Source organism: Pezoporus wallicus, unplaced genomic scaffold (assembly GCF_028554395.1).
Source record: "Pezoporus wallicus isolate ANWC-B61680 ecotype Strahan unplaced genomic scaffold, APGP_CSIRO_Pwel_v1 contig_8747, whole genome shotgun sequence".
NCBI lineage: Eukaryota > Metazoa > Chordata > Aves > Psittaciformes > Psittacidae > Pezoporus > Pezoporus wallicus.
This window is the reverse complement of record NW_026641976.1, coordinates 74,470-102,107: the sequence shown is the minus strand read 5'-3', so window position 1 is coordinate 102,107 and position 27,638 is coordinate 74,470. Positions and strand designations below refer to the sequence as shown.

The 27,638-nt window shown below is 42.9% G+C and overlaps 2 protein-coding genes across 2 annotated transcripts in view; both read right to left on the bottom strand.

The window, feature by feature from the left end:
* Nucleotides 1-11,318, bottom strand: part of IGSF5 (immunoglobulin superfamily member 5) — a 46,401-nt gene extending 35,083 nt beyond the window's left edge. Inside the window, exon 1 of the mRNA XM_057426371.1 lies at nt 10,906-11,318. The gene's annotated coding sequence lies outside the window, so the exon portion shown is untranslated. The remainder of the gene's footprint in view (nt 1-10,905) is intronic.
* Nucleotides 11,319-11,728: 410 nt separating this feature from the next.
* On the bottom strand, nt 11,729-26,291 carry B3GALT5 (beta-1,3-galactosyltransferase 5). Its single transcript, XM_057426373.1, has 5 exons — nt 26,194-26,291; nt 21,623-21,692; nt 13,636-13,719; nt 13,331-13,520; nt 11,729-12,881 (listed from the first exon to the last, which is right to left on the bottom strand). Exons 4-5 carry the CDS (start codon nt 13,430-13,432, stop codon nt 11,937-11,939), a joined length of 1,047 nt encoding a protein of 348 aa, XP_057282356.1. The 5' UTR covers nt 13,433-13,520; nt 13,636-13,719; nt 21,623-21,692; nt 26,194-26,291; the 3' UTR covers nt 11,729-11,936.
* Nucleotides 26,292-27,638: the final 1,347 nt, after the last annotated feature.

Below are 27,638 nucleotides of genomic sequence, written 5' to 3'. Positions count from 1 at the left end.
AGATTCCCTCTCAAGTTCCCAATTAGGAAAAGTGCAGAAGGTTAAAATGGATTGACTGGATTTTCAGCTTGAATTAATAAAGATAACTCTTCACAAAAATGCTTTGGAAAGGATAATAGCTGCTTTTAAAACTTTTTCAAAACCACCATTTGGCTGTACTGAGAAGACACTGGCTCTGTCATTTTTTTAATTGCTCTTCAGATAGATTCAAGTGCTATTAAATCACCCTTTAACCTTTTCTTTGCAAGAGTAAAGTCCTGATCCCTCAGCATCTCTTCACCAGTGCTGTGCTTTAGACCATTGTCCATTTGATGTCCTGCCAGCAGACCCTCTCTGGCTTCTCTATGTCCTGCTTGAACTGAGGGGCACAAAAACACACACAGATTTCCAGATGTGTATAGTAGAGAATAATAGTATCTCTGAATTTTCCAATAATGCTTCACTGAATGTTCCCTAGTACGTGATTTGCCATATTTGCAATGAGAAGGCATTGTTGGCTTGTATTCACCCTGGTGTTCATTTCAGACAGGTCTCCTTATCAAGATTTCTAGCCCCTGTCACTTCAGTGGTACCACTTCAGCTTGTACCTCGAGGTTCTTGCACCTGATGTGCAGAACTTTGTGATGCCTCATGCTGGATTTCATGATATTTCTGTTTGCCCGGTCCTCTTGGTGGACATGATGGACGTCATGTTGCTACATCTGTGCTACTGTTGTATAAAACAAGCTAACCACAGCTTGTGATCAGCTGTCACTTTATCACATTGAAGTCTGTCATGGTCTATAGATCAGCCACACCCATCACAGGCATTTCATTCCCATCCCCTCAGCACAGAGAGGACAGGTTGAAGCCCAAGTGGAAACTGGATGCGTCATGGCCTAGATCATCCACCATGTTAAAGTCCTGCTCTGGATTTGACCCCAGTGTGATTCGTCAGGAAAGCATCTGTCACCTGCACCCACACACTCACTGGCTTGGTTTCATCATCTGAAATCCACCTGGGTGAATCTGGTGCACAGTGACTGGATTCAAATGTGCTTTGTTCTCCCTGGAGCTGCTTAGGCAATTGACACATTTAATATTTTATTAATTATTTATTACTGCCCTTGTTAGTTCCTTCCTTACTTTGACTTTCTTAATGAACCATGATATCGTGATGAATACAACCTTTGTCATCGTTTAAGATGTGTGTGGGATAAGATGTTACACAGCATGGTAAAGTATTTGAAGCCCCAAACGCTCAGAACAACGTGCATGTACAAGGCTGCCCATGCTCATTACTGTTCAAAAGATAGGTCCTAAGTTTGCCAGTCTAATGCAAATGGAAAATTGTTTTGTGAATCATCTGCCTGCATAGCAGGCAGATTCCTACCTCCCACTCCAGTTTTCCTAGACATTTCTTTCCAGTTCTTCCTTTTTCTTCTGCCTGTGAGTAGGAGGATTTTTCTTCCCCCCCCCCCCCTTTTTTTTTTTCTTAACCTGTCCAAACTTGTTTTGCACACTATATAATGTCCTATGTATGGTGTGCAGATTGTGTAAACTGGTGGAGCAGCCCTCATAATTTTTTGTCCTAGAGTGTGTTACTCTGAAACATATGTCTATACAGCTTGCTGTGCAAACCCACGCAAGAAGCTCCAAATGAAATGGACTGAGAGTTGCTTAGTGAAGCCTTCTGTCATTGTCATTGTGGCTGTAAGACTATATTTTTCCCTCACAGGAGAATTGGACAAATTGTCATGATGGAAAATGAAGAGCATTTAGACACTTTCATTTGTAAATTACTCCTAATTGGCAAGGACACAGCAGGGGGAAATCACCAGTCCATACACTTCCATTCTGTACGTTAGCTTGTTTAGCTGGGTCAAGGCAATATGGTAAGATAATATGAGTGTTAAAATAACAGGGAAGAGGCACGTACGTTGAAGCCAATTTAAGGTCAGTGCTAGAAACAGGAATAAAATTTTTCATTTCTTCATGAAGACTGGCTTGAAAAGGGGATTGAACACTACAAAGATTTTGAAAAATGTCTCCCAATTAAAAAATAAATGTACTTTTCTCTAGCAAAAAAAGAGAAGAATTGAAATATCTAGAAAAGTCTAAGGCAGGAGGCAAGCTGACCTAGTGATTGAATTATCTATCTCTATCTTGATGACTACAGGATGTTTCTTTGTCGTAATCAATGACACCAAAGAGATGTTAAGCTATAACTTTTCCAAATCTGCCTCTTTTTTGTTCCTTCTTTCTATTCTCTTAATCTTTTCCTCATTGCCAAGTTATTTGGTGCTCTGAAATGCATGCTTATCATTCAAAACAGATGTTATTAGCATTAGCTATAAAAGTCTGAGACACACAGGCTCCTCCTCTCACAAGTTTTAATTTTTAAAAGTCTTTTAATTAATCTATTAATATATTGAAGACTCAGCGCAGTTTTAAGCTTTGATAGCCATTTATCCTTTCTTAGAACCTTAGAGGAAAAGCTCCAGAAATAATGGGGCCATGCCACTTCCTCTATGCAGTACCTATACGAATGTTAAGGTACACTTTTTCCCCACATTGTTTCTGCCTTATGGTGTATGAGAGCTCTGGAAACCCTTTTGTGCTTTCAACATCAAGTGCCTCAGCAGCTCAGTACAAGCTGGATCCTTGCTGTCTACTGCATATATATTTATGTGAAAAATTAAGACACTTCAAACGTCCCATCCCTCTATTGCACAAAGTTGTAACATTTGTCTCCATTTTCAATGAAACCTTAGTTTACAAAATATTGTTGTACAAACAAGAATTACTGGAGAGATATATTGACTATCTGAAAGACACTGACTGTTTCTTGTGACATCCCCATTGAATAGTTGATGTGATAAAAAGTCGGACTGTGGGGGCCCTTCCAGAGGAGCTACAATCCTTATGAATGCCAGTAATTATGCACAGGATGCCCTCTTCATCTACTGCTAGCCAGTTAAAGCTCAGGAATCTATCTTAAGCTATTCATCAAGGATATTTTTTCTGTAATCATTAAAGTTATAAAAGTCCTACCAAATGATGCTTCGTTTATTCTGATACAGGAGTGTAAGGCAAGCAAGATATATCACCCTTTGGTGACGTCTACCTCATTTGGGCTACTCAGTAGTCTGAAAGACTGGGTCAGACCAGGTATGCTAGTTTAGGCTGTAAAAGTTAGCTGAGACCAATCCCACCAAGAGAAGGTGCTTCCCCTTGATCTGAGAAATCCTGGTTTACCTCTTTCTTAGGAAATCAGGTCTTTGCCTTGACCTACAGATTCATAGAGTGATGCTACCATGGATCTAGGTCTGGGTAAATCCTAAAAAAACCTCATAAAACCAGTATAATAAATCTGATATTTTATTTAGGTTTTTTCCTGCTAATTGTTATAAAGCCATAATAATACTGTGAAAAATTGCTGTGGGACTTCTATAAGGAAAGCTTTGGATATAATATTCTTTCAAACTTTCATACACAGGAGGCCACAGGATTAAATACTTTATTTACATGAATATCCCTGCAGTTTTTATTTGGCCTTAATAAATCTGCACAACTGGAATGTAGTTCTCAAGTATTTTCCTGCCAGCACTCCTTCTGAACTGCATTCCACGTTTTCTGTTTGCCAGGTGTGTTCCTCCTCTCCAGCACTGAAACTGGTGATGAGCTATAGCTCGTAAAATGAAAATGCCATAACTCAGGGAACAGAGATGAAAACGTTCATCATGGAGTCCAGGCTAAGTAAGAAGCTTATCACTGAATGAAAGAAGATGAAGCTTTGATGCTGTTAGGAGGAGTGTTAATCTGAGAAGGAAATTTTTAGTGCTCTCTAATACATCAGTTCCCCTGGCAACAATTACTTTAGCTTTAGAAATGATTTTGTCTCTAGTCCAAAAAGCTTAATTGCTCTGGTTATCATTCAGTTTATCCTAAGGAACTTTTCAATATATGATAGTGTGCCAAGAAAATATAAACATCGCTCTCTACACTCATTTTAATCGCTATTACAGTTTTCATTACTGCTTAAAGTCATGATTTTAGACCCCCTCCTGAGCTTTATATGCAGAGCCAGATTCTTCAAGGAGTTCAGGCAAAGTACAAATCTATCATAGCTCCTTCAAAACTCATGTGCTCAACACCTATCAGCCAGTGCATGGGAAGTCACATGTCAGATGAACAGCGCACAACCCTTGTCAGTGGCAAGCATACACAAGCATTATACCCAGGGCTCCAACTACCCACAGGACTTCCCTGATAAAGCCAGGAAAACTACCATGAGACTATGAAATTATACCCCTTTTCTTTCTTTCCTGATGATTTTGCAAGGTTGCCAGTTAAGAGAAACATTAATACTCACACCTCTAAAAATAGAATATTAATGAATATTCCCTAGGTGACCTGCAGGCATGATCCAAAGTGACACTGCAACAATGAGGGAGCACATTATCACTGTAAAAGGAGGAATTATGTTGGAAGACCTGTACCTTTTTTGCATTTTCATGAAATACATCCTATGACTGACATCTTGCTGCTCCCTTTGGGCATTCAGTTAAGATCACTAAATATAAATGGCAGGGTTTTTTCTTAGAAATAAATGTCTCCTATGCACTGTATCTGTGATACGGAGTCTGGGACTGAAAGCTGCACTTTTACAGTAAGAGAACACAAGTCCCTGGCAGAGATGGTTTCAGATATTCAATTTCTGTTTATGTGGCAGAGTAATGGAAGTGCTCTTGATCAGTGCTGTATTTTGGTTTCCTCTTATAGAGGAACAGTGAACTTTATATTTGGCTATTTATCTCCTTTGCAACACTTGTATTGAAAATGAGATTCCCTAAAAGCTTAGGCAGCTTGTGAGTACTGAAAGACCTCAAGATATAGTAAAGACCAATATGTTTATAGGGTAAAGTTTCCAGTCTGCTCTTCTCCCCTACCCTATGCAGCACTTTCCTCATCAAAACTGGAGAAGACATTAGCACTTGGTCATAGCAGCAAGCCTCCTGCCACTTGAGTTACACCTGCAAGGCATGCAGGGTTTGGCCTCAGCATAAGGGGATGGGATCATTAAAATGGCCTGCAGCAGTGGGAAAGTACTGAGGTGCATTGCATACCCTCGCCCTCAGTGCTGATATCTCCCCACCAGCAACAAGTGCTACTACCCTGCTGCCTCCTCACCCCTGTCAGGAGCAAGCTGCATTACTCACATGCACCTTGGCTCACTCCCACTCCTGCCTTACAGCTCAACTCACTTGTCTTTTTAATTACCTCACTGAACCTTTACTAGCAGAAGCACATGTAAAAGCTGCAGGTCCCTTTATGTACTGGAGTCAAACATTTACTTACAACTGCTGTTCCAGCAATAACAATTAAATTAAACATGAAGGGAGTAGAGTTGCTTGGAAGATCTACAAGATGGAGGTGTAAATCACACCACATAACTAATTTATGACATTCTGCACCCACAGCTGTATACTGACAGTTTGTAGGTGTAAGGGCAGCTGTGATTTCTAAGTGCTTTTGGAAATAGAAGACCAGGAAACACAGGATTACACAGGCCTCTATCCCTGCACCCAAATTCATAAATAAAATGAGGTCAGGTTAGGTCAGTAGCTGGATGCAAGGGATGTTGTATACATGGTTCAGTTGGAGAGATTCTGAGAAGGAGCTTAGATTTCAAACTTAAAGAGGGGAGATTAGGTTAGTTATAAGGAAGAAATTCTTCACTGTGAGAGTGATGAGGTGCTGGAACAGATTACCCAGAGAAGCTGTGAATGCTGCATCCCTGGCAATGCTCAAGGCCAGGCTGGACAGGGCTTTGAGTCTTCTAGTGTGAGGTGTCCCTGCCCATGTCGGGGGGGGGGGGGGGGGGGTTTGGAACTACATGATCGTAAGGTCTCTTCCAACCCAAACCATTCTATGATTCCATGATTTTTATATCCCTCCCCCCCCCCCCAGTTATGCATTTTTGAATTTGTGAAATGTAAGGCAAGGACAAGGTTATTTCTCAACTGAAATTATCTGATTACATTTTTCAGTGAAAACATACTTGAGCAAACTTTTTGGAAGGGTAGCCTTAAACCACTGTGTTACAAGGCTTTGAAAAAAATCTCTATCTGCTCAGCCAGAACATGTGCAAATTTAAGTCTGTTTTTTCAGGAATAAGCTAATGAATTTAACTCCAGCTGCAATCAAACAATACATCAGAAAGATAAGGGAGGGAAAAGAGTAAAACAAAGATAAATGTAGTAAGGAGGACCTTTCCTAGTTACAGTTTTTAATACATAACTGCTTGCATTTGGCAAACAATCCGATGGCCTTGAGTTATTTGACATTTCCCTTTTAAGTGGCAGGGGAACAGCTCTGTGCTTCCAGATCCCAAGGTCATTTAACCACAGTCAAATGGTGCTGCCTGTGGTGACACAGACAAAACCATTTCAGATTGCCGCTTGATCTTCTGAAAGGTATCAGCTGTGGTTAAAGTTGTCATCTATCAAGTCCCTTGCTATGGTTTTAACAATCTTTCACTTGACACTCTTGTCATTTGGAAAAAAAAATGTTCTGAATTCAAAACACAGCTTGTTTATAAGGTTTTGTTTTAAGATGCCTTTGACTTAAAGGTCTACCACATGTAGATTGTTAATGGCAAGAGTGGCAAATGTGGCAGGGTCGCATGCTTAATACTTGGGAAAACAATCTCATTCTTGATTTATGGGAATTATGTGTTTGCCTTAGGAAGAGAAACCAACTAGTCATTTTTGGATGTACAAACTAAGGCATTTTAGAAAAGGGAAGAAAATCTAACAGATTCAGATTCAACAAGGTTTATTTCTGGGTCCTGCTCTTAGGTCACAACAGCCCCATGTAACACTACAGGCTTGGGGAAGAGTGGCTTGAAAGCTGCCTGAGGGAAAAGGACCTGAGTGAGTTGGTTGACAGCTGGCTGAATATGAGCCAGCAGCATGCCCAGGTGGCCAAGAATGCCCATAGCATCCTGGCTTGTATCAGAAACAGTTTGGCCAGAAGGGGCAAGGAAATGATTGCCTCCTGTACTCAGCACTGGTGAGACCGCACCTTGAATACTGTGTTCAGTTCTGGGAGCCTCACTCTAAGATGTGGAGGTGGTGGAGCATGTCCAATGAAGTACAACAAAGCTGGTGAGGGGTCTAGAGCACACATCTTCTGAGGAGTAACTGAAGGAATTGGGCTTGTTTAGTCTGGAGAAAAGGAGGCTCGGGGGGACCTTACTGTTCTCTACAACTGCCTGAAAGGAAGTTTTAGTGAGGTGGGTGTCAGTCTCTTCTTCCAAGTAACAAGCGAGAGGATGAGAGGAAATGGCCTCAAGTTGTGCAAGGGGAGGTCTAGTTTGGATATTAGGAAAAAATTATTCATTGAAAGGGTTGTCAAGCATTGGAACAGGCTGCCCAGCTTAGTGGAAGGGTCACCATCTCTGGAGGTATTTAAAGGATGTGGTGCTTAGGGACATGGTCTAGCGGTGGACTTGGCAGTACTGGGTTAATGCTTGGACTCAATGATCTTATGATTCTATGATTCTATTAATTTTAACTGGAAAAATAGCAAGCCTCCTAACTTGACTACATCCCAAGATTTTAATACCTTCTCAACCAACAAGAAGTGAACATAAAAAACTATGGTAACAAAACACTTTACTAAAACATCATGCATTGAATAGTTATCTCAACACTCTCATGTTCTATGCAAATAATGCAAATACTGTCACGCATTTTATATTAACATTATATAGTAATCCTCACAAATCCAAGAAGAGCAGCATCCCTGTAACAGACAGTTAGCCCTTTTGTTCCATTCAGCTTTTACGTAAGGCAAATGTTTCATTACAAAAATGTACTCTGTATTCCCAAAAGTGGCGAGAAGAGTTACACCTTCTCAGTACTATTAAATCAGATAAGCTGTGTGACCAGATCCTTCAGGGACATTTTTTTAAATCCTAACTTAAAAAATAATACATTGAGGAGTTAAGAGTTGTGGAAAATGTATTCATTTTTCTGTACTCAAAACTGATCTCTTGTTGAAAAAAACTGAGTATGCTGAAATGCACAACTCTAACCAACTCTAAGACACTACCAGCTCTTCTGCTTTTCACACTCTTTCCTACTAAATGAGAAGCAAGGGAGTAACTTTTCAGAGTAACTTTTCAAATCTATTCACAAAAACTGGTTTAATGATCATCTGACCCAGAAAGCATAAAAATGTTAGGATCGTGCACCACTTTTACACATGAATTGCCCCCAAATTGCTGAAATTCTTTAGTTAGCTAATACAAAATTTTAACAATAAGTATACATATACAGCAGTATCGTGTTTACAGTTCTAGTTGTATTTACAATCTTTTTTGTAATGTTTTTTCATAGGAAAATATAATTTCTTTTTTCTTTTTTTTTGCAAAAGACCACTAATACTGTTTTGATTGTGTTAAAAGCCATGATCTGAGGCTTAAGCTGCAAAACCTAATTTCATTCAGCTGATACATATGGTTAGCACAGTTGTTTTCTTTAAATGAATGAATTTGCCTCACATGCAATCATCCACTTTTCTTAAATGACCTTTTCCAGCAGGATATCCTTATATTTTAAAGAATGAATTATTCATTTACTATATTCTTATTCAAAACAACCTACTGAATTGAGAGAATTATGAAATCATCTTCTAATTTATGCAAACACAAAGAAAATCATATGTTGAGGAAAATACTGTGCAGCAACTTAAAGCATTAGCTTGGGAAGCTACTTTGCAAAAAGGAGAGGAATGGGCTATCTGAATTGGTAACATTTCAACCTGTACTCATTTGCTCCTCATCAGAGATTTAGCAGCAGCAAGCCAAATGCTTCAGGTAGGCAGGCCATTAGGTGCCTAACAACATACATTCAGTTGGGACAAAATATTTCAAACACAGTAATAAAGAGAGGCGTCATGCATGGGTCACTTGAAATTGCAAACAGACTCCCTGGAAACAATATCCAGAACGGTATGTTTTATGAAAACATGCCTGAGGACCTTATTCCCAATGGCATGGTGGCTACAAATTTAGCCCCCAAAGTAGCAGTAGCAAATGGGATTAACAGAGTATATCACCATCTTCCTACTTGGTAGCTATATTCAAGTAATTAGGAACACTCCTGAACTAAAATAAAAGCCACAATCAAGAAGTATAGCAAAACTGACCATGAAGGGTAACTTTTTTTTATGATAATTCAAAACCACAAACTGCTCAGGCAAGACATGTTTTAATGCCACTCACTAGCAGCCAACGTTCAGGGAAACAACCCAATATACTGTCTTCTAATGGGAGACTTCACCCTTTGGCCATCAAGTCATCCTGACAGAAGACCAGCAGCTGCGCTGATCCAGAAGCCAGGTACCACCATACTTCTTGTATCTCAACACCCAGAGGAGATGACCAAGCCAATACATCTGTATGTAAATTAATAGTTATTCTGCTGAGATACAGATTTCCTGGGACTGCACGGTTGAACTGGTCCTGCCAGCTGGGATAAGGCTGGCAGCAGGCACAGAGGTGGAAGTGAGACCCACAAAGGATTGCAGGATTATTTCTCTGAGAACAAGAAGAGTCCAGGATGAACATTAGGCTGCATTACGCTGTCCCATCTCACAGACCCTCTACCCTATGAGAGAGGGAGCTAGGAGAAGCCAGGAAGCATACATTTATGCTCAACATTTTTCCATAAATCAAACCAATAGCCAGCTTGCACCTTGGGTACAATAGCAATGAATGGCAAAAAGACATTTCTGCAGGTTACATGGAAAGAATCGTGATTAAAGTACTGTTGCTAGGCTGTATCAGTCTGACCCACTGCACCCACTAAAGGCAGCAGCAAAAGTAGACGTGCTACAGCAGGGCTCTGAGCCAAGGGCAGATACATCTGCAAAGTTGGGGTGGGAGGTGGAGAGATGCTGTTAAACCCAAAAGCTGGGCTGCTCACCCTCTGGCAAAGCTGTGCATTGGGGAAAGGTAAACACCTGCCTGAGCACCTGGATAGCCATATCCCTACAAACACCATATATGCAGCTATTTTCTGAATAGGAAACTTAAAGAAGATTATTCTTCAACAAAACAAATAAATATTCTTTCTTTCATCATCAGTTGTCAAAAATAAGTGCATGAGCTGAGGTTACTCCACATCAGAAGAAAGTATTAATATATTATTACCATTATTAAACACTTTTCCGGATGTGGCATATTCCTGCTGAAAATACTTATCCTGCTCTTCAGACACAGGCAAGTAAAAAGAGACACTTCAACAGTCCTCACAAACTTAATAAAAAGAAAAGAAACAATAAAAATAAAGAACCCCAAAGTGATAAAATATCTTTCCCTGTCTTTCCTCCATGTTTTTTACCACATTCAGTATATGTCTGCATCCCCAAAGCCCTGCTGCTCTGCCATCCCAGGGCAGCATCTGGCCCTGATTCCCCACACTGGGACTGACCTGGACCCCCACCTCTCATGACCAGGGCCCAGTCATCACAAGCTTGACCTCAGACCTACCTCATCATCATGATACTGCCTTAAGATCAGGACACTTGGTTGGACCTGGCCACCATCTGTGGGTCTGCCCTGCTAGTTCACATGGGTGTGTGGGGCTGAGCCCTGACAGATGTCAGATCAGCTCAGCTCCCAGCTCACCTTTCCCTAGGGAGCAGCTCCACGTTTACTGCTCCCTGGAAGAAGACATTTCACACATAGTGTAGACATTTGATAACTCTTTGCTGGTAAAACTGACTTTTTCTTTGCATAAAAGTAAATCAAACAGGAGTATTGCATCAGGCATGATTTGATGAACTCCTTTTCCCTCCCCACAGCTCAAATGTATTTTTCACAGCATCTACTGTTAAGACTCAATTCCTTACCTCTGAAATCTCCAAACATCCTGGTGATTTCATGAGTCTTTGCTTGGTAATGCAATAAGCAATAAGGCTCCCAGCCTGAATGACTACTCAGGCACATTTTTCCATTAGAGGTCTTGTTTAAAAGAGAAAAATTCTCCTATCCTCTCCCTTGCACATTCAGTTCCTCCTGGGGAAAAATGTCTAAATCAGATGCACTGCTTAGCTCACTGCAAGCGACTCCAGTTTAGCCTTGGCAAACCATTTAGAGTAGCTTTCAAGCAATCAGAGTGAGACACAAATGTAAAAGATGTCTCCAGTGTCTATTTTAATAGAAAGACCAGGACACTCTCCACTGAGCATGGATCCAGCTCTACAACATATAATTTTCAGCAGGAGGTATGTCTAGGGAAACAGATGCAGATGCCGTACACATTGACTGGTATGTGTACCTAAGGCTGTCCTGTGGGGCAAATTGTTCCATTTGTGCAAAAAAAAAAGTGTAGAGTGAAGAATGGATCTGTGCCACTACGCAGTCCTGCCCACTCGGAGCTGGCTGCAAAGGCAGGGCTGCAGTTCCCTATGCCAGGAGGGGAACGTCCTGACAGCTACAAACACCTTTTCTTAAATGCCTGCACAGTGCAAATGCAGGAGTCTATCAAGGGGGCCAGGAAGAAGATGCAGATTTTCTTCTCTGAACAGAAGTACTTTGACTTTTAGCTTGGCGCTGCAGAATTGTCCCCAGCCCTGTAACAGCAACATTTGGAGGGCAGGTTTGCAGGCCTGCATCTTTCAGAAAATAACAGTAATAATAAAATAACAGTAGTAATAAAATAACAGTACTTCTGTAGAGAAGGGATGCAAAGAGGTGAGTGTGAATGGGAGATGAGAGTTTTGAATGTTGTTGGGCAGAAATGGAGATTAAAATAACCCTTAAAAAAGTCTGTAACATGATGGATCTAGAGTTAATTGTGAGTTTTGCTGGACTTCAGAGAAGCCCTGTTAAAGTGGAGCATTTCAGTTTCTTAGTTTGAGCAGGGAAGGTGCTAGAGCACTCATCCATGGGTTTCTGTCACTAAGCGATTCCAGTAGCTCAACTGCTCAGATGGTTCTACTTCATGGCACATCACTATTTTCTTAAAGCGAGAAACAGAGAACGTAATCCTCTCTGGGAAAAAAGTCTGCTCTGAATGAAGCTCCTCCAGGTGAATTTTTAGTTTGGCAAGGCACAGTCCTATGAATACATCCTCCAGTTTAATGAATGAAATGCTCTCTGAAATATTATAGATCTGACTAGCAACATCAGTGGATAAAACGTAGCCAGTCCCGGAACAAAACGGCGGGTAGGTCTTTCTCGGATACTCCTCTTTACTCACATACCACTTACTCCTTCTTCTCCGTATGGGGAACTCATGCAGTTTTAAAAAGCCTGTGAAGAATCTAGTGGTTCTCTTTTTCCTTAGAAGAAGCTCAGTGAGGTAAAAAACATTGACAAACACATCTGTGTCGGTTTTCATCACAAAGCTGGACTGGTTACAAAATCTGTGAATCCATTCAATTCCCATCATGGTCTTCAAAGTCAAATTGTAATACGTGTCTGTAAAATTCTTTTGAATAATGTCTTTGTACTTTTGGCTTTCAGCAGTGATATCAGCCTGCTGCCTTAGATTCACAGTGCTTCCCAGGAGGAAATATGTCACCAGGCGCTTGCCAGCAACTGTTCTCTCCTTCCCCCAGGTTTGCCGGATGGCCATCCTGGCATCAATGTGGTGGTATGAGGATGTCACAAGCAGGACGAGGAAAGGTGGGTTCTTCTGGCAATCTGCATCTGGGAGCTGTGAGAAGTTTCCTTCGATTCTCCTGAAAGTCTCTATGGGGAATATGTAATCCTGGCTGTTTTCACAGAATATACAGAATTCAGTCAAATCGTAAAACCCCCAGAGGCCAGCACAGCTGAGCCCTATAAGGCAAACAATCAGCCTGAATTTTCTGAAATACACCTGAAAGAAACAAGGAAAAGCATATTAAAAAAAAAAAAAAAAGAAAGAAAGAAAGAAAAAGTATTACCTAGTTCTTTTCAAAGAACCAAACTGTCTGCATAGGAATTCGAAGCCAGGTCGTATCTAATTTAAATCTCAGGGCATTCACCCACATGCATTTCTCTTAGTATCATTCCCACAAGATGTTCTGCCAGAGATCAAATTCACACTCTTGTTTACTTGAATCTGCCCCCCAAGCCAGCATATCCTCAGAAATCCACAAAAACATGGCCACTGACACCAGATTAGCCTGGCTGAGACTTCAGACCTCCTTCCCGTTTTCAGCATCTTACAAACCATGACTTAGATCCACCAGGGCTCTCACAAGCCAGAGGGTGGAGAAGCAGCAGATACATGCCCATGCCAGGCTGGAGAGAATAACAGCAATAGTTGGAGGTTTTTTTAAATACCATGTTTCTCCATGTGTTTGAAAAGTGCTTGTGTCCCAGAGCAAGCAAGTGCTGTCCAACTGGCAGACTCAGCCAGGTTCCTCCCATCTTCACCTTCTTCATGTCCTGTGGGGCTCTTGCACTGACCCAGAAACTGCTCCTGATCTTTTTGCTGGAGGGGCCATGAGTCACATATTTGAAGTTAGGTCAGCTGCTCAGGAAAAAAAACACAGCAGTGGGTCAGATTATTTAGATATTTCACCTTTTGCAGAGTTTAGGTGACACACGTGGTGGTGCTGAGTTGAGAAGGGGTTGTCCGTACTCACCTCTCCTTTCTGCATGAAAGGGATTCAAACAGTAACAATGATGGGCATTCATTCATCCTTGTAACAGATTAAAGTGCTGTGTATCTGGTTACAAATAAATTTTGAGAGAGAGAAAAATTATCAAAGCAAATCCAAAAAGAGACAAAAAATCATACACATCTCCATAAATTAACCTGGTGAAAAAAATATAATGCTTCAGCTACCCATTCCCTTAACCCACAGGTCCACCAACTACTATTTTAGAGCGCTAGGGTGGGGGAATTTTACCAGGGGAATAAGCATTCATCCCTGCTCCTCCCGTTCTTTAGGAAGAACTGGAAGTGGCTTCCTATCTAAAAATAGAGAAAACCAACTTTACAATCCTCAGATCTGTAGATTTCATGGAAAATCTATGCCTTCTGACTGTAATGTTCTGCCTAGACTCCCTAAAACCATGTTAGAGCCCCCTTTTTTGCTCGAATTCCCCTTTCCAAGCAATGAAAAGCTTTTGAGTTGCAGGCCTAACCTGCATTGCAGGTTCCTGGAACCAAATTCAGGTCATTTCACCCATAAGAATAGTCCAACTTCAGCTGGTGCTCTCAAAGGCATGAAACAAACAGAATTGGAGTCCTGACTTACTGAAATTCCTCCCAATTAAATGCATTTTTGCAGTGATTAGTGAATTTTGAAAATATTTCTAAAGTTCACATTTAAATTAACCTTCTCTTTAAATACAGTATTCTGCAGATCTATTTTTTATTGAATGTACACCTCATAGTAGTCTTGTGGTTAACTTTAAAATTGCTTTAATTAAATACATAAGTAAAGTTGTGTGATAATATACATATGCATACATATATATATACACACGCACATAAAAAAAAAGATTATACAAAATCTGCTGTGCATCTGTTCATCTTCAGTGGCCTGGGAGGAAGCACATGAATACCCTGAAAATAGTGTTTTCAGGAACGGATGATGTTCTGGAGTCAACAACAGAGCTGCAGAAGAGGTTCACTCCTGTTGCCAGCTCTCACAAGACTGTTTGAGGGTCTGGCTTTTCTCTGTCACATGAATTCCAGTATTATGGGGTGCTGGTTTTGCATGGGGTAGAGTTAATGCTTTTCACAGTAGCTGGTGCCGGGATGCGTTTTGGGTTTGTGCTGGGAACAGTAGTGATAATTCAGGGATGTTTTAGCTATTGCTGAGCAGTTGCTTACACAAAGACCTTTTCTTCTTCACCCCACCAGCAAGGGCTGAGGGGGCACAAGGAGTTGGGAGGGGATACAGTTCGGACAGCTTACCCCAACTAACCCAAGGAGGGATATCCCATGTCATATGGGGTCATGCTAAGCCTGTGAAGCAGGGGGAAGAATGAAAGGAGGGATTTTAAGAGTTTGCCTTCCCAAGTAACTGTTATGTGTAATGGAGCCCTGTTCTCCTGGAGATGGCTGAACACCTGCCTGGCCATGGAACATGGTGAATGAATTCCTTGTTTTGCTTTGCCTGCATGTGCAGCTTTTGCTTTACCTATTAAACTGTCTTTATCTCAACCCACAAACATTCTCACTTCTACCCTCCAGATTCTCTCTGTTCTCTCAGTGGGGGGTGAGTGAGAGGCTGTGTGAGGCTTAGCTGCCAGCTGGGGTTAAACCAGGACATACGTACAAGCAAAAGTCCTTCAAATATTGAACTAAGAAAGTAAATGAGAGCAATTTTCTGTTAAAACCCATTAAAACTTTTTCAGAAATACTTAAGAGCAAGAACCATAACATACTAATTTTACCAGATTTCAGTAGAATCATACTAATGAGACTTGACCATATTTACTTCTTACTTGTTTCCAGGTTTGGGCCCTGGTAACAGAGCTAAGAAAAATTTAAAAGGTTCCTGTTCTGGACAGCTGGGAGAGCAGCCTCCCAGTGTATGTTCAAGCATGTATTTACCATACTGCCTATCCAGAGCCAGACTGTCTTCCTTTTTCAGTCCATGTATGCAGCATCAAACCTTATATAGGTATATAATCATGCACACACAATGCAAATGTTTGTAAATTTATGTAAATTGTAAAACACATTTTCTAGATTTTGCGAATCACACATATGATATGCATCATTTCACAGCAGGTCCCTGCCTACCATCAATGGGTAGGCAGTGGCCTTGTAAGAAATGCACACTTCCCAGAGTGGAGTCTCATGTGGTTCTGGCCGTGTGAAAGCTGGAAAATACTAGTTTCTGTCATCAGTTTAATCACCAGAGGCAAATTTGGGCTTACCTGGAACTGGTAGGAATGGTGTTCTTTTTAATCTCAGATGAAACATTTGCAATTACCCACAGAGGTATTTGCAAAGGGGATTGGGAGAGAGGGCTTGTGAGGACTCAGATCACACCATAGCACCTTGGGCTTCCCCAGTTTGGTGTCTCAGCTCTCTCTGCCTCCGCAGCCACATGTAGGAGGGAGCCATCCGAATAAGAAAACAGTAATTAAAATGTGCCTGAATTAAAACATCAACTGCTGCACCTCACTCAGGGGACTCTCCCAGCTGCAGCTTCTCACCATGACCCCCAGTCCTGCAGAGCCATGCAAGCCCTGGACCACGTGCAATGGAGAAGTTTCTTACTCCCTGTCCATAAAGACTGTGCCCCATCTGCTGTTGCAATACCATTTCTTCCCTATTTCACTCTTGGAATGGTTTTCCTCAATATAGAATCATAGAACCATAAAATGGCTTGGGTTGGAAAGGGCCTTAAAGATCATCTAGTTCCAACCCCCCTGCCATGGGCAGGGACACCTCACACTAGACCATGTCACCCAAGGCTCTGTCCAACCTGGCCTTGAACACTGCCAGGGATGGAGCATTCACAACTTTCTTGGGCAGCCCATTCCAGTGCCTCACTACCCTCACAATAAAGAACTTCTTCCTCATATCCAATCTAAACTTCCCCTGTTTAAGTTTAAATCCATTGCCCCTTGTCCTGTCACTGCAGTCTCTGATAAGAGCACCAGTTCCCCAAGCTCCCCTCTCCAGGCAAACCCAGAAAATGCATGGGTGAACACAGGTGTCTCTCCTAATGGGCCTGCCTTTAATGTCTCCGCCTTGGAGCTCAAGAAGTGAAGAGTTGCCTCAGATGTCCCTGTGGCCAGCAGGAGCCTGTGGTGTGACTGGTGCAGGTCTGTTGCACAGGTACAGCCTTGGTGTCCTAAGGACCCAACCTGAGCAATATATTACAGAGCTGGCATTTACTGAAAGAACACGAAGAAAAAGGTGACAAAGAGACAACCAGCTTCCTCTCACTTAGTTCATTTTTCTTTTAAAATCATCAATTTAATTCTTGATTTCAGGTGAATAGGGAAAACTGTGAAAGTCAAAAATATTTTACGTTAACATGGGCAGGTTGGATACAGCAACTAATTTAGTTGCCGTATCAGGGAATTAAATTATTGGCTCTTTACCCTTGGGATGCTGAGCACCTTTCCTATCCCTCATCCTACTTGCGAACAGCAGGTTCAGAGTCCTGGGTGAAGCAAATAATCTGTCTCCCCCACTGCTTGGGAGAACTGCTATACATGAAGAACGTATGGAAAACAATGGCATCTTTTAAGTTTCAACAGGGCAACATGGCTAGGACTGCATTTAGCAAAACCATCACCATCCAGCCTAAAGTAACTTTCTTTACAAGAGATACAGGCATAGGTTAGGTGTGAAAAGGCCTGTGGTTTCTAAATTACTTGTCACTATATCTTTCCTCATTTGCCTCCATCTGACAAACAATACAGTCTGTGATTCAAGATTTACAGCCTGCATGCACATATCTCCATGGAACAGTCCTGGAGACATCAATATTGAGGGAACAATAAGCATACAGGAGGTGGTCCAGAAAGAAATGGAGACTTAACTAGCAACCAATCTCTTTTCTAGAGGTCACTTTGAGCAGCATTCAGAGGTTTTGCATCAAAACAGCATTCAGGGGTTTTTCATCTGGGTTTATAGAGAATCATTTTGCATGATGTTATGCTTGATTTTTCTCTCTGACCTGAGTCAGAAACTACAGTTGGTAATTATCTCAAAATGTTTTCCATCTCCTGTTATTCCAACTGGGAAGTATTTCGAGTAGGGCATTGCCAAAAAGTTACCTTCTTTGTGTCCTAGAGAGCAGCTTGTTTAAACTAGCTGGAGCAGTGTTTCATGGCTCTGCAGATCCAAATGGGGTTTGCATGAAGTCCTGCGACCCAAGCAATGTGGGCTACAGGTGCCAGCAGCCCAGTGCTCCTCTTTCATATGCCTGAAACGAACACATGAACAGAACAAGAAGGGAGTTGAGGTCTGTGATTCAAATCAGCCACACTGCAGCCCTCTACTTTGCAAGTTCCTATTTCCACTACAGGCATGAACTTCCCCCCACATCCTGCCACAGTAAGAAGATTGGCTCCAGGGTCTCTGCTCACACCACTGACCCTTCTGTAACTCCTTCTTGTTGCACAGTGACAGGGCCATGGTACCTCCTGTGATGAAGCCTATTTATTCCATCAAAATTAATCTGACACCTCCTTTAAGCCTGTTAATGAGTGTAATTATCTAAAATGCACCAAGAGATCAAGACTATATGCCGTATAGATTGGGAAAAGCAATCTGGCCTGAGGCAGAGAGAGGTAAGTAGGTCTAGAGTCCCTCTGAGAAACAGATTCAAGATATCGATTTAAAGAAATAAAGTCGTCTTAATTTTTCTGGGGCAAAGCTACAGTCATGCTACTGAGTCCAGTGGACGATCGGCCTTGGCTTTGCATTGGGGTTGCACACATCAGCCAGGGAACAACCTGAACCACAAGTGACCGAAGTGCTTTTGACCATCCTGCTCTGTAAACAGAGACAAAGCAGCTGCCACATGGCAGACCCAAAAACAGAGGCACCATTTAAGTGGGCAAACAGGAGTTACAACCTCAAATACTGCACAGTTAAAGTTGGCAGCTATATTCCCATTTTCCTTGCCCAATAATCGAAAGTAACATGCGCCCTAGTATAAGTACTAGTAATACCTGCTAACTTTTGATTTCCTCAGAATAAAGCCTCTAGATTGCTTTCTCAAAAGCTCAGCAGGACACGAAGAGAGAATAAAGACGCATAGATAACAAGAAATTGTCAAGTACAGCAGGAAGCAATTATTTTTTCCTAAATGCAAGCATTTCAGACAAGCAGTGGCAAGCTTGGAACCCAGAAGCTTTCTGCTATTCCCCCACTCCTGAAGCAGGACAATGCCCAGCACCTACCAGACCTTGTCAGGAACAGCAGAGCCCACTAAGTCCCATGCAGGACTACCAGAAACAGTGATGGTGAACTACGCAAAATGAAGAGTTGCACAGGGACTGCCTTATCCTGCCTCGTCCCCGGGAGCACTGCCTGGCTCACTCTGCCTTGTATACTCTGTGGCAGAATCCCACAGAACCTCCTGAACCCGTGGTGCTGCTTCCAGCTGAAAGAACTGCACATGAACAGCCATTGGGGTGATGAGGCTAAATGCCCCTTCCTGGCACTTTAAAATGCCACTTTTCACTTTGTACAGCAATGTGTATTAACAATGCCTTGCCCAAACCAAACATCAAGACTAGCAGGCAAGAAAGATGGAAACTGGAAAAGGATATGGGGCAAGGGTAAATATTTTTCTGCTGTTCTTACTGTCAGACCAGAGAAAATCTTCATCCTTCTGCTACCTCTCATCAGCCTCTGCTATCAGAATCGTCTCTTCGTATCAGCACATCAGCGAGTCAAAGCAAGACATTGTTCCTCTGCTTCACACATACCAGTTTCTATCATTTAAACACTGAGTTGCTAGGCACTTTATTTACAGCAAAACCTTCTCCCTTTTTTAATTACTACTTTTTTTTCCCCCTTTTTTATTTTGTTTTTTTTTTTTCACCCACCCAACCATGACCACTTGCTAATGACATTCACTTGGAAAACCCAAACAGTAACCTTAGACCACAATACAGTTTTGCTCTCAAAACCAGCAGAAAGTTCAGCAGGAGGTGGAGCTGCTCCCATAATGTCACAGAAGTACTGCACCTGAAGAGTCAAAAAGAAATGTACTTCCAGGGACTTTAGCCAAGCCAAGAAAACTTACTTCTACCTTAAAATACCAGTTTGCTTTTCCAAGCTGCCTGTGAAATTCTCTGGATGAATCCTGGCCCTAAAAAGCCCACCACAATGTCAGCTTGGATATTTAGTTAGGCCAAACCCCTTTTCCAGGAAGGAGAAAGTTGTTGCAGTGAGGGTGCAATATGGGCTGTCAGGCACTTTGTTGTGAAGCTCACACTATCATCACAGACAAACAACAGGACAGAGGACAGGCCCTGGTGCACACATTTTTTGTCCTTTCTAGGAGCATATTCGAACAGTTTTGACTTAACCCATTTCCACAGGTTTCCAATCACATCTAGCAGACAACCAGCAAAGAGACACCTGCCTCTGGGGCCCTCCCTCCTTCTCCTCCCAAAAAGGACCTTTTATTGTCTTGGTAGTCACATTTTCCAGTTATTCAGCCTAAAAGTCGTCTCCGTCTGTCTTTGTCTTCCCTTCACCCCCTGTGCAGAAGCGTTCCTTTCCAGGTTTCTCGTCAATGCCAATAGACTCACATCTTCTAATGCTCCCTCTATTCCTACAATACCCCCATTTTCCATTTATCACTGATGCTAATGGACATACTTAACTTTTCAAAAATTGCCTTGTGGATCAGCAATTTGACTACAATTACTACGTTCCTTGCTATATTCAAAACTCCAGATCTCATTAACAATAAGCAATTGTCCACAATGGGATGAATCATAGCAACCTTACCTTGTATAAACCCATGTGGTTCGTTGTGCTGAATAGGAACAAAATTCAACTCACAGCCACCCTCTTATCTTCTTAAACAAACAAAGCAATGAGAAAAATTCTTCTTTAAGCTCTTGCTGTCAGTCCTAGGACTCCAAAAGCCCAGTTCTCTGAGCTAGGGAAAAATCATTCTTAGAAATTGTATGTATGTGTCTGTGTTCACCAAAACAAATTATCTGCCCCTGCCCATGGCAGGGGGTTGGAACTGGTTGACCTTTAAGCTCCCTTCCAACCCTAACCATTCTGTGATTCTATGATTCTACGGTTCTCATTTACAAACAGTGCTACACATTGGATTTTTCAATTGGATTAATGAAAAAAAGAAAAATAAACCTGAAAACGGTGTTTCAGACAGGATGAGGCTCTTGCTTGTCTCCCTCAGAAGCAATCTCAAGATACATGAAGAAATAAATAAAAGAGTGGTGTAGAGAAGAGATGGCTATGCAGATTGCACAAAAAAATGTTGAAAACGGGAAAAGTCACCAATAGACATTCCAATGTCACTCTTAAATCTTTAATAAACAGCTGAACTAAGTCTTTGCATGTACATCTTTATTCAAGAAGCAGTCTGGTAGTTTTGGAGGATAACGTTCCTGGGCATCATGTAGTTTCTCCCCAGGGCAGAGAAAGCCCAACGACAGCCACCCAGGCTCCCCTCACCACCCAGCCCTGCAGCAATGCTAACTGGGGGGACAGTGTCCAACTTCTCTCTTGATTAGCAGGGCTAAGGAAGAAAGAAGGGGAACAGAAATCCCACCGTGGGAACCTCATGCTGGCAAATCCTTCGTAAATAACTGCTTGGCTTTAAAAGTGCTGGTTATACACAGTGTTGGAGGATCAGTCCCAACAGCTGCTTTTTTAATTACTTACTTGCACCTCGTGGATCTTCTATTTAAGAGTTTTATCCGAAGTCTCAGCGAACGCACGGGACAGTGAGGAAAACCCTGTATTTGTCCTAATCGATCCTGTTCTTTATCTCTGAACCTGTCCCAGCTTACAGGCTGCAGAAATGTTTCCCCACATTAAAACACAAACTAAATCCTCTGGCAAATGAGATTACTTATTACTACCTTCTTACTATCAAATCAGTCCACTCCTCATGACAATTAGCATGATGTGCACCCCATCACCCATTTTACCAGAGGATGGGCACTGCAGTCAGGATCCCTCAGCCGAACCCCATGTGCCATGGGGCCGCATGCTGCTCAGCTCAGGGAAGTCACTTCGCTGGATAGGGAGGTCCCGACTTTAATCCTCGTCTTTGACCCAGTGTCCACACCTGCTGTCCCCTTCATATCCGACTCCTCTAACCCAGCCGCGGCAGTCAGCCAGTTTCGGACAGTCAGTGCTGTGGCTGCAGGGGCACGTCCCTCGGCGAACGGACTCCCTGCCCACAGCCATACCTGCTGCTGGAGTTAGGGAAAGAAGCGGGCACCTCCTCACCTCAGGCGCTGCAATGCATCCTCAGCGGCTCTGGCTGCGTTGCGAGGGAGCTGAACCGGGTGGGCTGCTCTTCCTACTGCCGGGCACCGGCTACCGTTTGTGAAGTCTCCTCTGATCCCCCCACAGCCCAGACATCCCGAGTGAGGCGGTGCATGATCGTCTGTGTCCCCGGAGCGAGAAGCGAGGGAAGGCAGTGATGCAGCAGCGGTAACCCGAACTCCCTGCCTGTCTCTTCCTTATCTCCCTCCTCCCTCCCGCTCTTCCTCCTTCTGCTTGCCTCCCTCCCTCTCTCCCGTAGGTAACAGACCAACCGTACTGCTGCAGCTCCATCGGCAGAGAAGGGAAGGTTAGGAGCTGTCTGCAAATGTATTTATTTTGGGTATTTTGGATGGGAGTGGGGGGAGGCAACAGCCTCCCAGGCGCAGGAGTGGTGCTCACGGAGCTGGAAATCGTGTCAGTGCAGAGCCACCCCTTCTCAGTGCCGGGAAAGTTCAGTTCTGCACTCCCAGTTACGAGTGACACTGCCTTGATTTGCACAGTGGGAGAGAAATCTCCCTCTGTTAAAAAGGCTGCATTGAGGCACCCTGGGAGTCACAGGATTTTCCTTGATGAGGAATGACAACCTGGTGAAAAGGGCAAAGGGGAGCAAACACCAACCTCTCTGTCCCCCCATCAGTCCTCAGTCTCCTCTTTCCGCTCCATCACTTCATTGTCCCTCTCCTCGTATCCCCGTTTGCTTCAACACTGACACTTTGCTGTTTGGGCACCACCCTGCGTTCAGGACAGCACTCAAGACTTCGCTCTAGGTCTGTTTGAGCCCAGGTAAGACGTTTGATCCCTTTCAAGGGCCACTTCCAATACTTCTTGGTGCAAGTGGAGAAGTGCAGCATTTTTAACTTTGTATATATGCCAGCTGTCCCCTGGGGATAGCAATCAATGACAGTTTCACATGACAACAATTACTGAAGCAAATGGCTTCAGGGAAATACATTTCTCTCCTAAGGGCTTCAAGCTCAAGCAAAAAAGAACACTTCTGAATCAATGTTATGGATAAAGCAACTCATTTAATAGCAAAATACCCATTAAATATTCATGGAGTTTTAATTTCTATCAAGAAGTATTTGCTTTGATTTGTGATTGCCATTTTTTGAAACAGGTTGTTCTAGTGCAGCATAAAAAACAGGAGCTGAATCAATCACTATGGGCTGCTGGCAGCTCACTTTCTCCTCCCCCTCCACGCAAAGGCTAGAGATGGATAGGTGTAGTTAAGGAGACATACAAAATGTTGTTTGCTTGTTCGACTTTGCAGGAGAAATACAAGTAAGAAGTGAGGTTCAGATCCACTTCTAGATTTGCTGCAGAGAACTGCTCCAAAAAGCTGCTGCACATCCCATCACTCACCCACTGCCCTCTGGGCATTCCTAGCCAAGGAGCATACTGAAATGGGATTGCTAAGGCAATCATATGAAATCTATTTCCACTCCCTTCAGCCACGGCAGTGAGAGGTTACTGCTCCCAGCTTGCTCTGTGGGTTTTAGCAGTTCGCTTCTTCCAAGCTCTTAGCCTGCCCAGCTATTATTGAAGCCAGGGAGACCTGGGAGTATTTGGCACACTGAAATGCACATGCTGTGCTCAGAGATTACACAGGCTAATGTCTGGGAGGGGCACAAGAGGAAGAAAATTAGACTCTGGAATATCTAGCCTTTGTCCTGAAAAACACCCCAACCAGCTAACCAACAAAAAAAAAAACCCAAGCAAAATCTACTTCTTGGTACCTCTGATTCAGGATTGTGCTTGCAGCATAAGCCCACCCCTACACCAGCAAAACATTTAAGCAGAGTAATGTAAACATATGCCTATATTTCCCTAGCAGTAAATTTAAGTCAACATATTTCTACATGAAGTCAGGCCTCAAAGAGTGAGTCAGGGCCTAAATCAGTGTTGTAATTGAACTAAAATAATCTAAGCCTTCTCTAAATGCACATAGCTTTAACCTGTCACATCAAATGAAAATTATATACTTAAACTATAATCTTCCTGTTCCCTTAGTCATCAAAAGAGGGTAGATAAATTAATGGATGCTGCTCAGCTGGCTGTGGAGGAGGTGGGGCTCACAAAGCAAGATATTCAGCTTGAACCAAGGGGTATTTCTGCTTTCTGGACCAGAATCACCCCCAAACTCAGCATCACCCATCCACATAGCTCCTTTCTCCTTCAAGCAGGAAACTGGCAGCTCAAAACGCTGATTGAGTTGGTGGCTCTGTACTGTCATTTCCCCTGACAAGTAACATTGGTTGGACGTGGCCTCACTAAGTGACAGTTAATATTTCCATATGAGAGCTTGTTCAAGCACAAGGCAGGCAGAGATGAGATCAGACTTCAAACACCCATCAAAAGATGCCATTGTTTGCTTTGGGTTTGGGTTTAGGTTTGCTGTGTTTTGTTTTTGTAGCAATATGAAAAACTTGAATAGGAGCTCTGTCCTTGGGCTTTTCTGAATGCTTGTGCTGATAAGACAGCTGTTGGGGGGAGGCAGAGAAGCACTTGCAGCTGAAGAGGGTAAGTGATTCTCAAGCTGTATGCTTAGTGTGCATATAGGATGTTTAAACAGGTTCTTTACCTGACTGCATTGGAAGTTTCAAGACTATTCATTTTAATGCAAATTAAATCCAATTTACATATACAAGTTTTCAAGATTTTTCTGCAGTGAATCTACACTGATTTATTTCAGTCAGGGGAAGGACTTTTGTTGAAATAACAGTATCACCCCTGCAGTAAACACAGTTTATGCTATAAAGACAGTAATAGCAACTCAGGTTAATCTGAGGAAAACTGTCATCAATAAGACCTACTTGTATAGTAGCAAAATGGTTTCTACCCTCACATTTACAGTATTATAATTCTGATGATGCAAAAACATATCTTTGGTAGACAGTGCAAGAAAAGCAGGCACACCAGATACCTCGCTATGCATGAAGTTTTATCTACATAACAGCATCCCTGCTAGGGAGAAAGTGGCAATAGTGATCACTGAATTATATCAAAATATGCCCCAGAGAAGGGCAACAAAGCTGGTTAAGGACCTAGAGCCCAAGTCTTATGAGGAAAGGCTGAGGGAAGTGGAGTTGTTTATTCTGGAGAAGAGAAGGCTCAGGGGGGACCTTACGCTCTCTACAACAGCCTGAAAGGAGGATGGAGAGGGGAGGTGGCTGGCCTCTTTTCTCAAGTAACAACTGATAGGACAAGAGATAACAGCCTCAAGCTGCACCAGGGGAGGTTTAGGTTGGATATTAGGAAAAATTTCTTCACAAAGAGGGTGCTCAGGCATTGGAACAGGCTGTCCAGGGAAGTGGTGGAATCACCATCCCTGGAAGTGTTCACAAAACGTGTAGATGAGGCCCTCGGTGACATGGTTTAGTGGTGATCTTGGCAGTCCTGGGTAAAGGTTGGACTTGATGATCTTAAAGGTCTTTTCCAACCTAACTGGTTCTATGATTCTATGTGAAGTTCTACAATAACTTGTGCAAACAAGGCTTAAAAACCTCTTAGCATCAGTAGCTAACAGAAAGCCAGTGCTGTGTGCTATTCCCCACAGCTGACTCCTGTACTTGTCAGAACTCTCAGGGCAGCATCTTGCCCTATTTTAATTCCTCAGAGCACAGAAGGGCTTCTGCTGACCTTCACACACCCTGTGCCCTGTGTTTCCTCCTCAGCCTAGCCTAGCCTACCCTACCCTTACCTACCCTACCCTACCCTTCCCTACCCTACCCTACCCTACCCTACCCTACCCTACCCTACCCTACCCTACCCTACCCTACCCTACCCTACCCATTTCTCTGTTGTTCTTACATGAATCAGCAGGTGGGGTTTTAAGCCATATGTAGGTAAACTTATTAACACTTCTTTTAATCTAGATAAACCTTTTTCACCATGGCCTAAAGAGCAAAGGAGGATGAATTTTCCTGTCTTTGTACCCTGCTTCTATTCACACTGTTTGCTGAAGGGTACAGTCATGCGTGGGGCCACATGCAGAGGGCTGGGACAAGGCCAGGGATGGGGTTAGCAAAGGAGGAGACTGTTCCCTCCCTTGGCAGGGTTGGGTTTAGCGGCTGCATCACCAGTCTACTGCTACACTGAAACCAAAACGTATTAACTGCATTTTAAAGGAAGTTTACAGAAAGCAATGCTCCCACTGGAAAAACACATGCTGGCTGGTAACGTGACTCTAAGTGTTATACTCACTCAGTTGCTTCATATTCTTCTTCACAGCAGATTGCACCTGGTTGGTGAGCCTCAGTCGTAGCTCACTACCTCCCAGCAAGAAGCCATTTACGAAAATGCTGGAGACCAAACGGTCATGAAAAAAGCCTCTTTGACAAGCAGTTTCCCATAAGAATTTCATGTGGAGGGAAAATCTTAAGCTGCCCATAGCTGTTCACACCCTAACTTTGCATACCTGAATAAAGCCAATCAGTAAAAGGACATAAAAGTCAGTTAATGGAACCACTTAAATACACACGTCTGGCTTTAAAAGCTTCCTTAATTGATCTTCACAAAGGATACGGTGTTCTTAATATTAGTTTTGTTTATGCATGCCTGATACCACTTCTACCCTTCACTGGTAAGAAACCATGTCAGTAATACATGAAGAAAATTTTATTCAGAGGTTTCAAAATGTTCTGATTTTCTTTAAGGTACATTGCTAACGATTTTTTGCTAGCTAAGCCAAACTCTTACAGTTTCTGTATACATACAGTTGTAGTATAGTATGGATGTAGTATGTATGCCTACTATTTTTGTTTGGGGCTATGAATAGGCCTTGCAAACTGTGAAGAACTACAGTGAGCCCAGGAGTGTCTCCACCTCCTGCTGAAGGTGTGAATATATTCCTTAACAAATCACCTGAGACATATGCACCATGACTTTCCATTTCATCCTGTATAAAACCTTCAGGCTATCCTCAGCCTTTTCTCATCCCAGTCATTATTATTTCTAATGCTAATTACTAGTGGAGCCTGGAGCATTCCATCTGCTGAGAAAAGCCAACGCTTCACCTTACAATGCAGTCTCCTAAGGATGGGAGCAGAAGTGTGCTCATAGCAACAGGCTCCTGGTTTGCTTCTTCCTTGGAAAGTTGATGCTGTGGGCTGGGTGGAAGCTGGCTGTGCGTGGTGGAAGACAGAGCTGGTATGAACCCACGGCCCTAGTCGTAGCTGGCATTTGTGGGAAGCAATGCAGCCATGACTGGGCTAGGGGTACACCCTGTGTTTCACTGGTGGCACACAGTCCCACAGCCAGCAGGGCAGACCAGCTCTGGCCATCATCCATCTCCTGGCCAGCACGTGCCCGCAGGCATCACCCCACAGCTCTCACCTGCACTCGGTGAGGTTTGGCTGAATGACAGACTGTCTTTCAGAAAGGAACCCCAGCTTGACTTAGGGCCCATGAGCAACAAAAACCTCTTGCTTTGACTGATAAGCTGCCCAAAGTGCTAACCATCCAAACTGTAGGAGTGTTTTGCCTTAGTTCTTGCTATGCTTTTGTTGGCTGGGGCTTGCATCCTGCCCAGTGGAGTTGCCTTGTCACCCCATCAGCAGACACAGACTGCCATTGAGCTGTCTTGAATTTTGAATGAGTTGCCCAGATTTCCCCAGCCATCTTAAATTGTGAGCAGGCGAAGACAAGGACCTCATGACTTCCACACTGGCACAG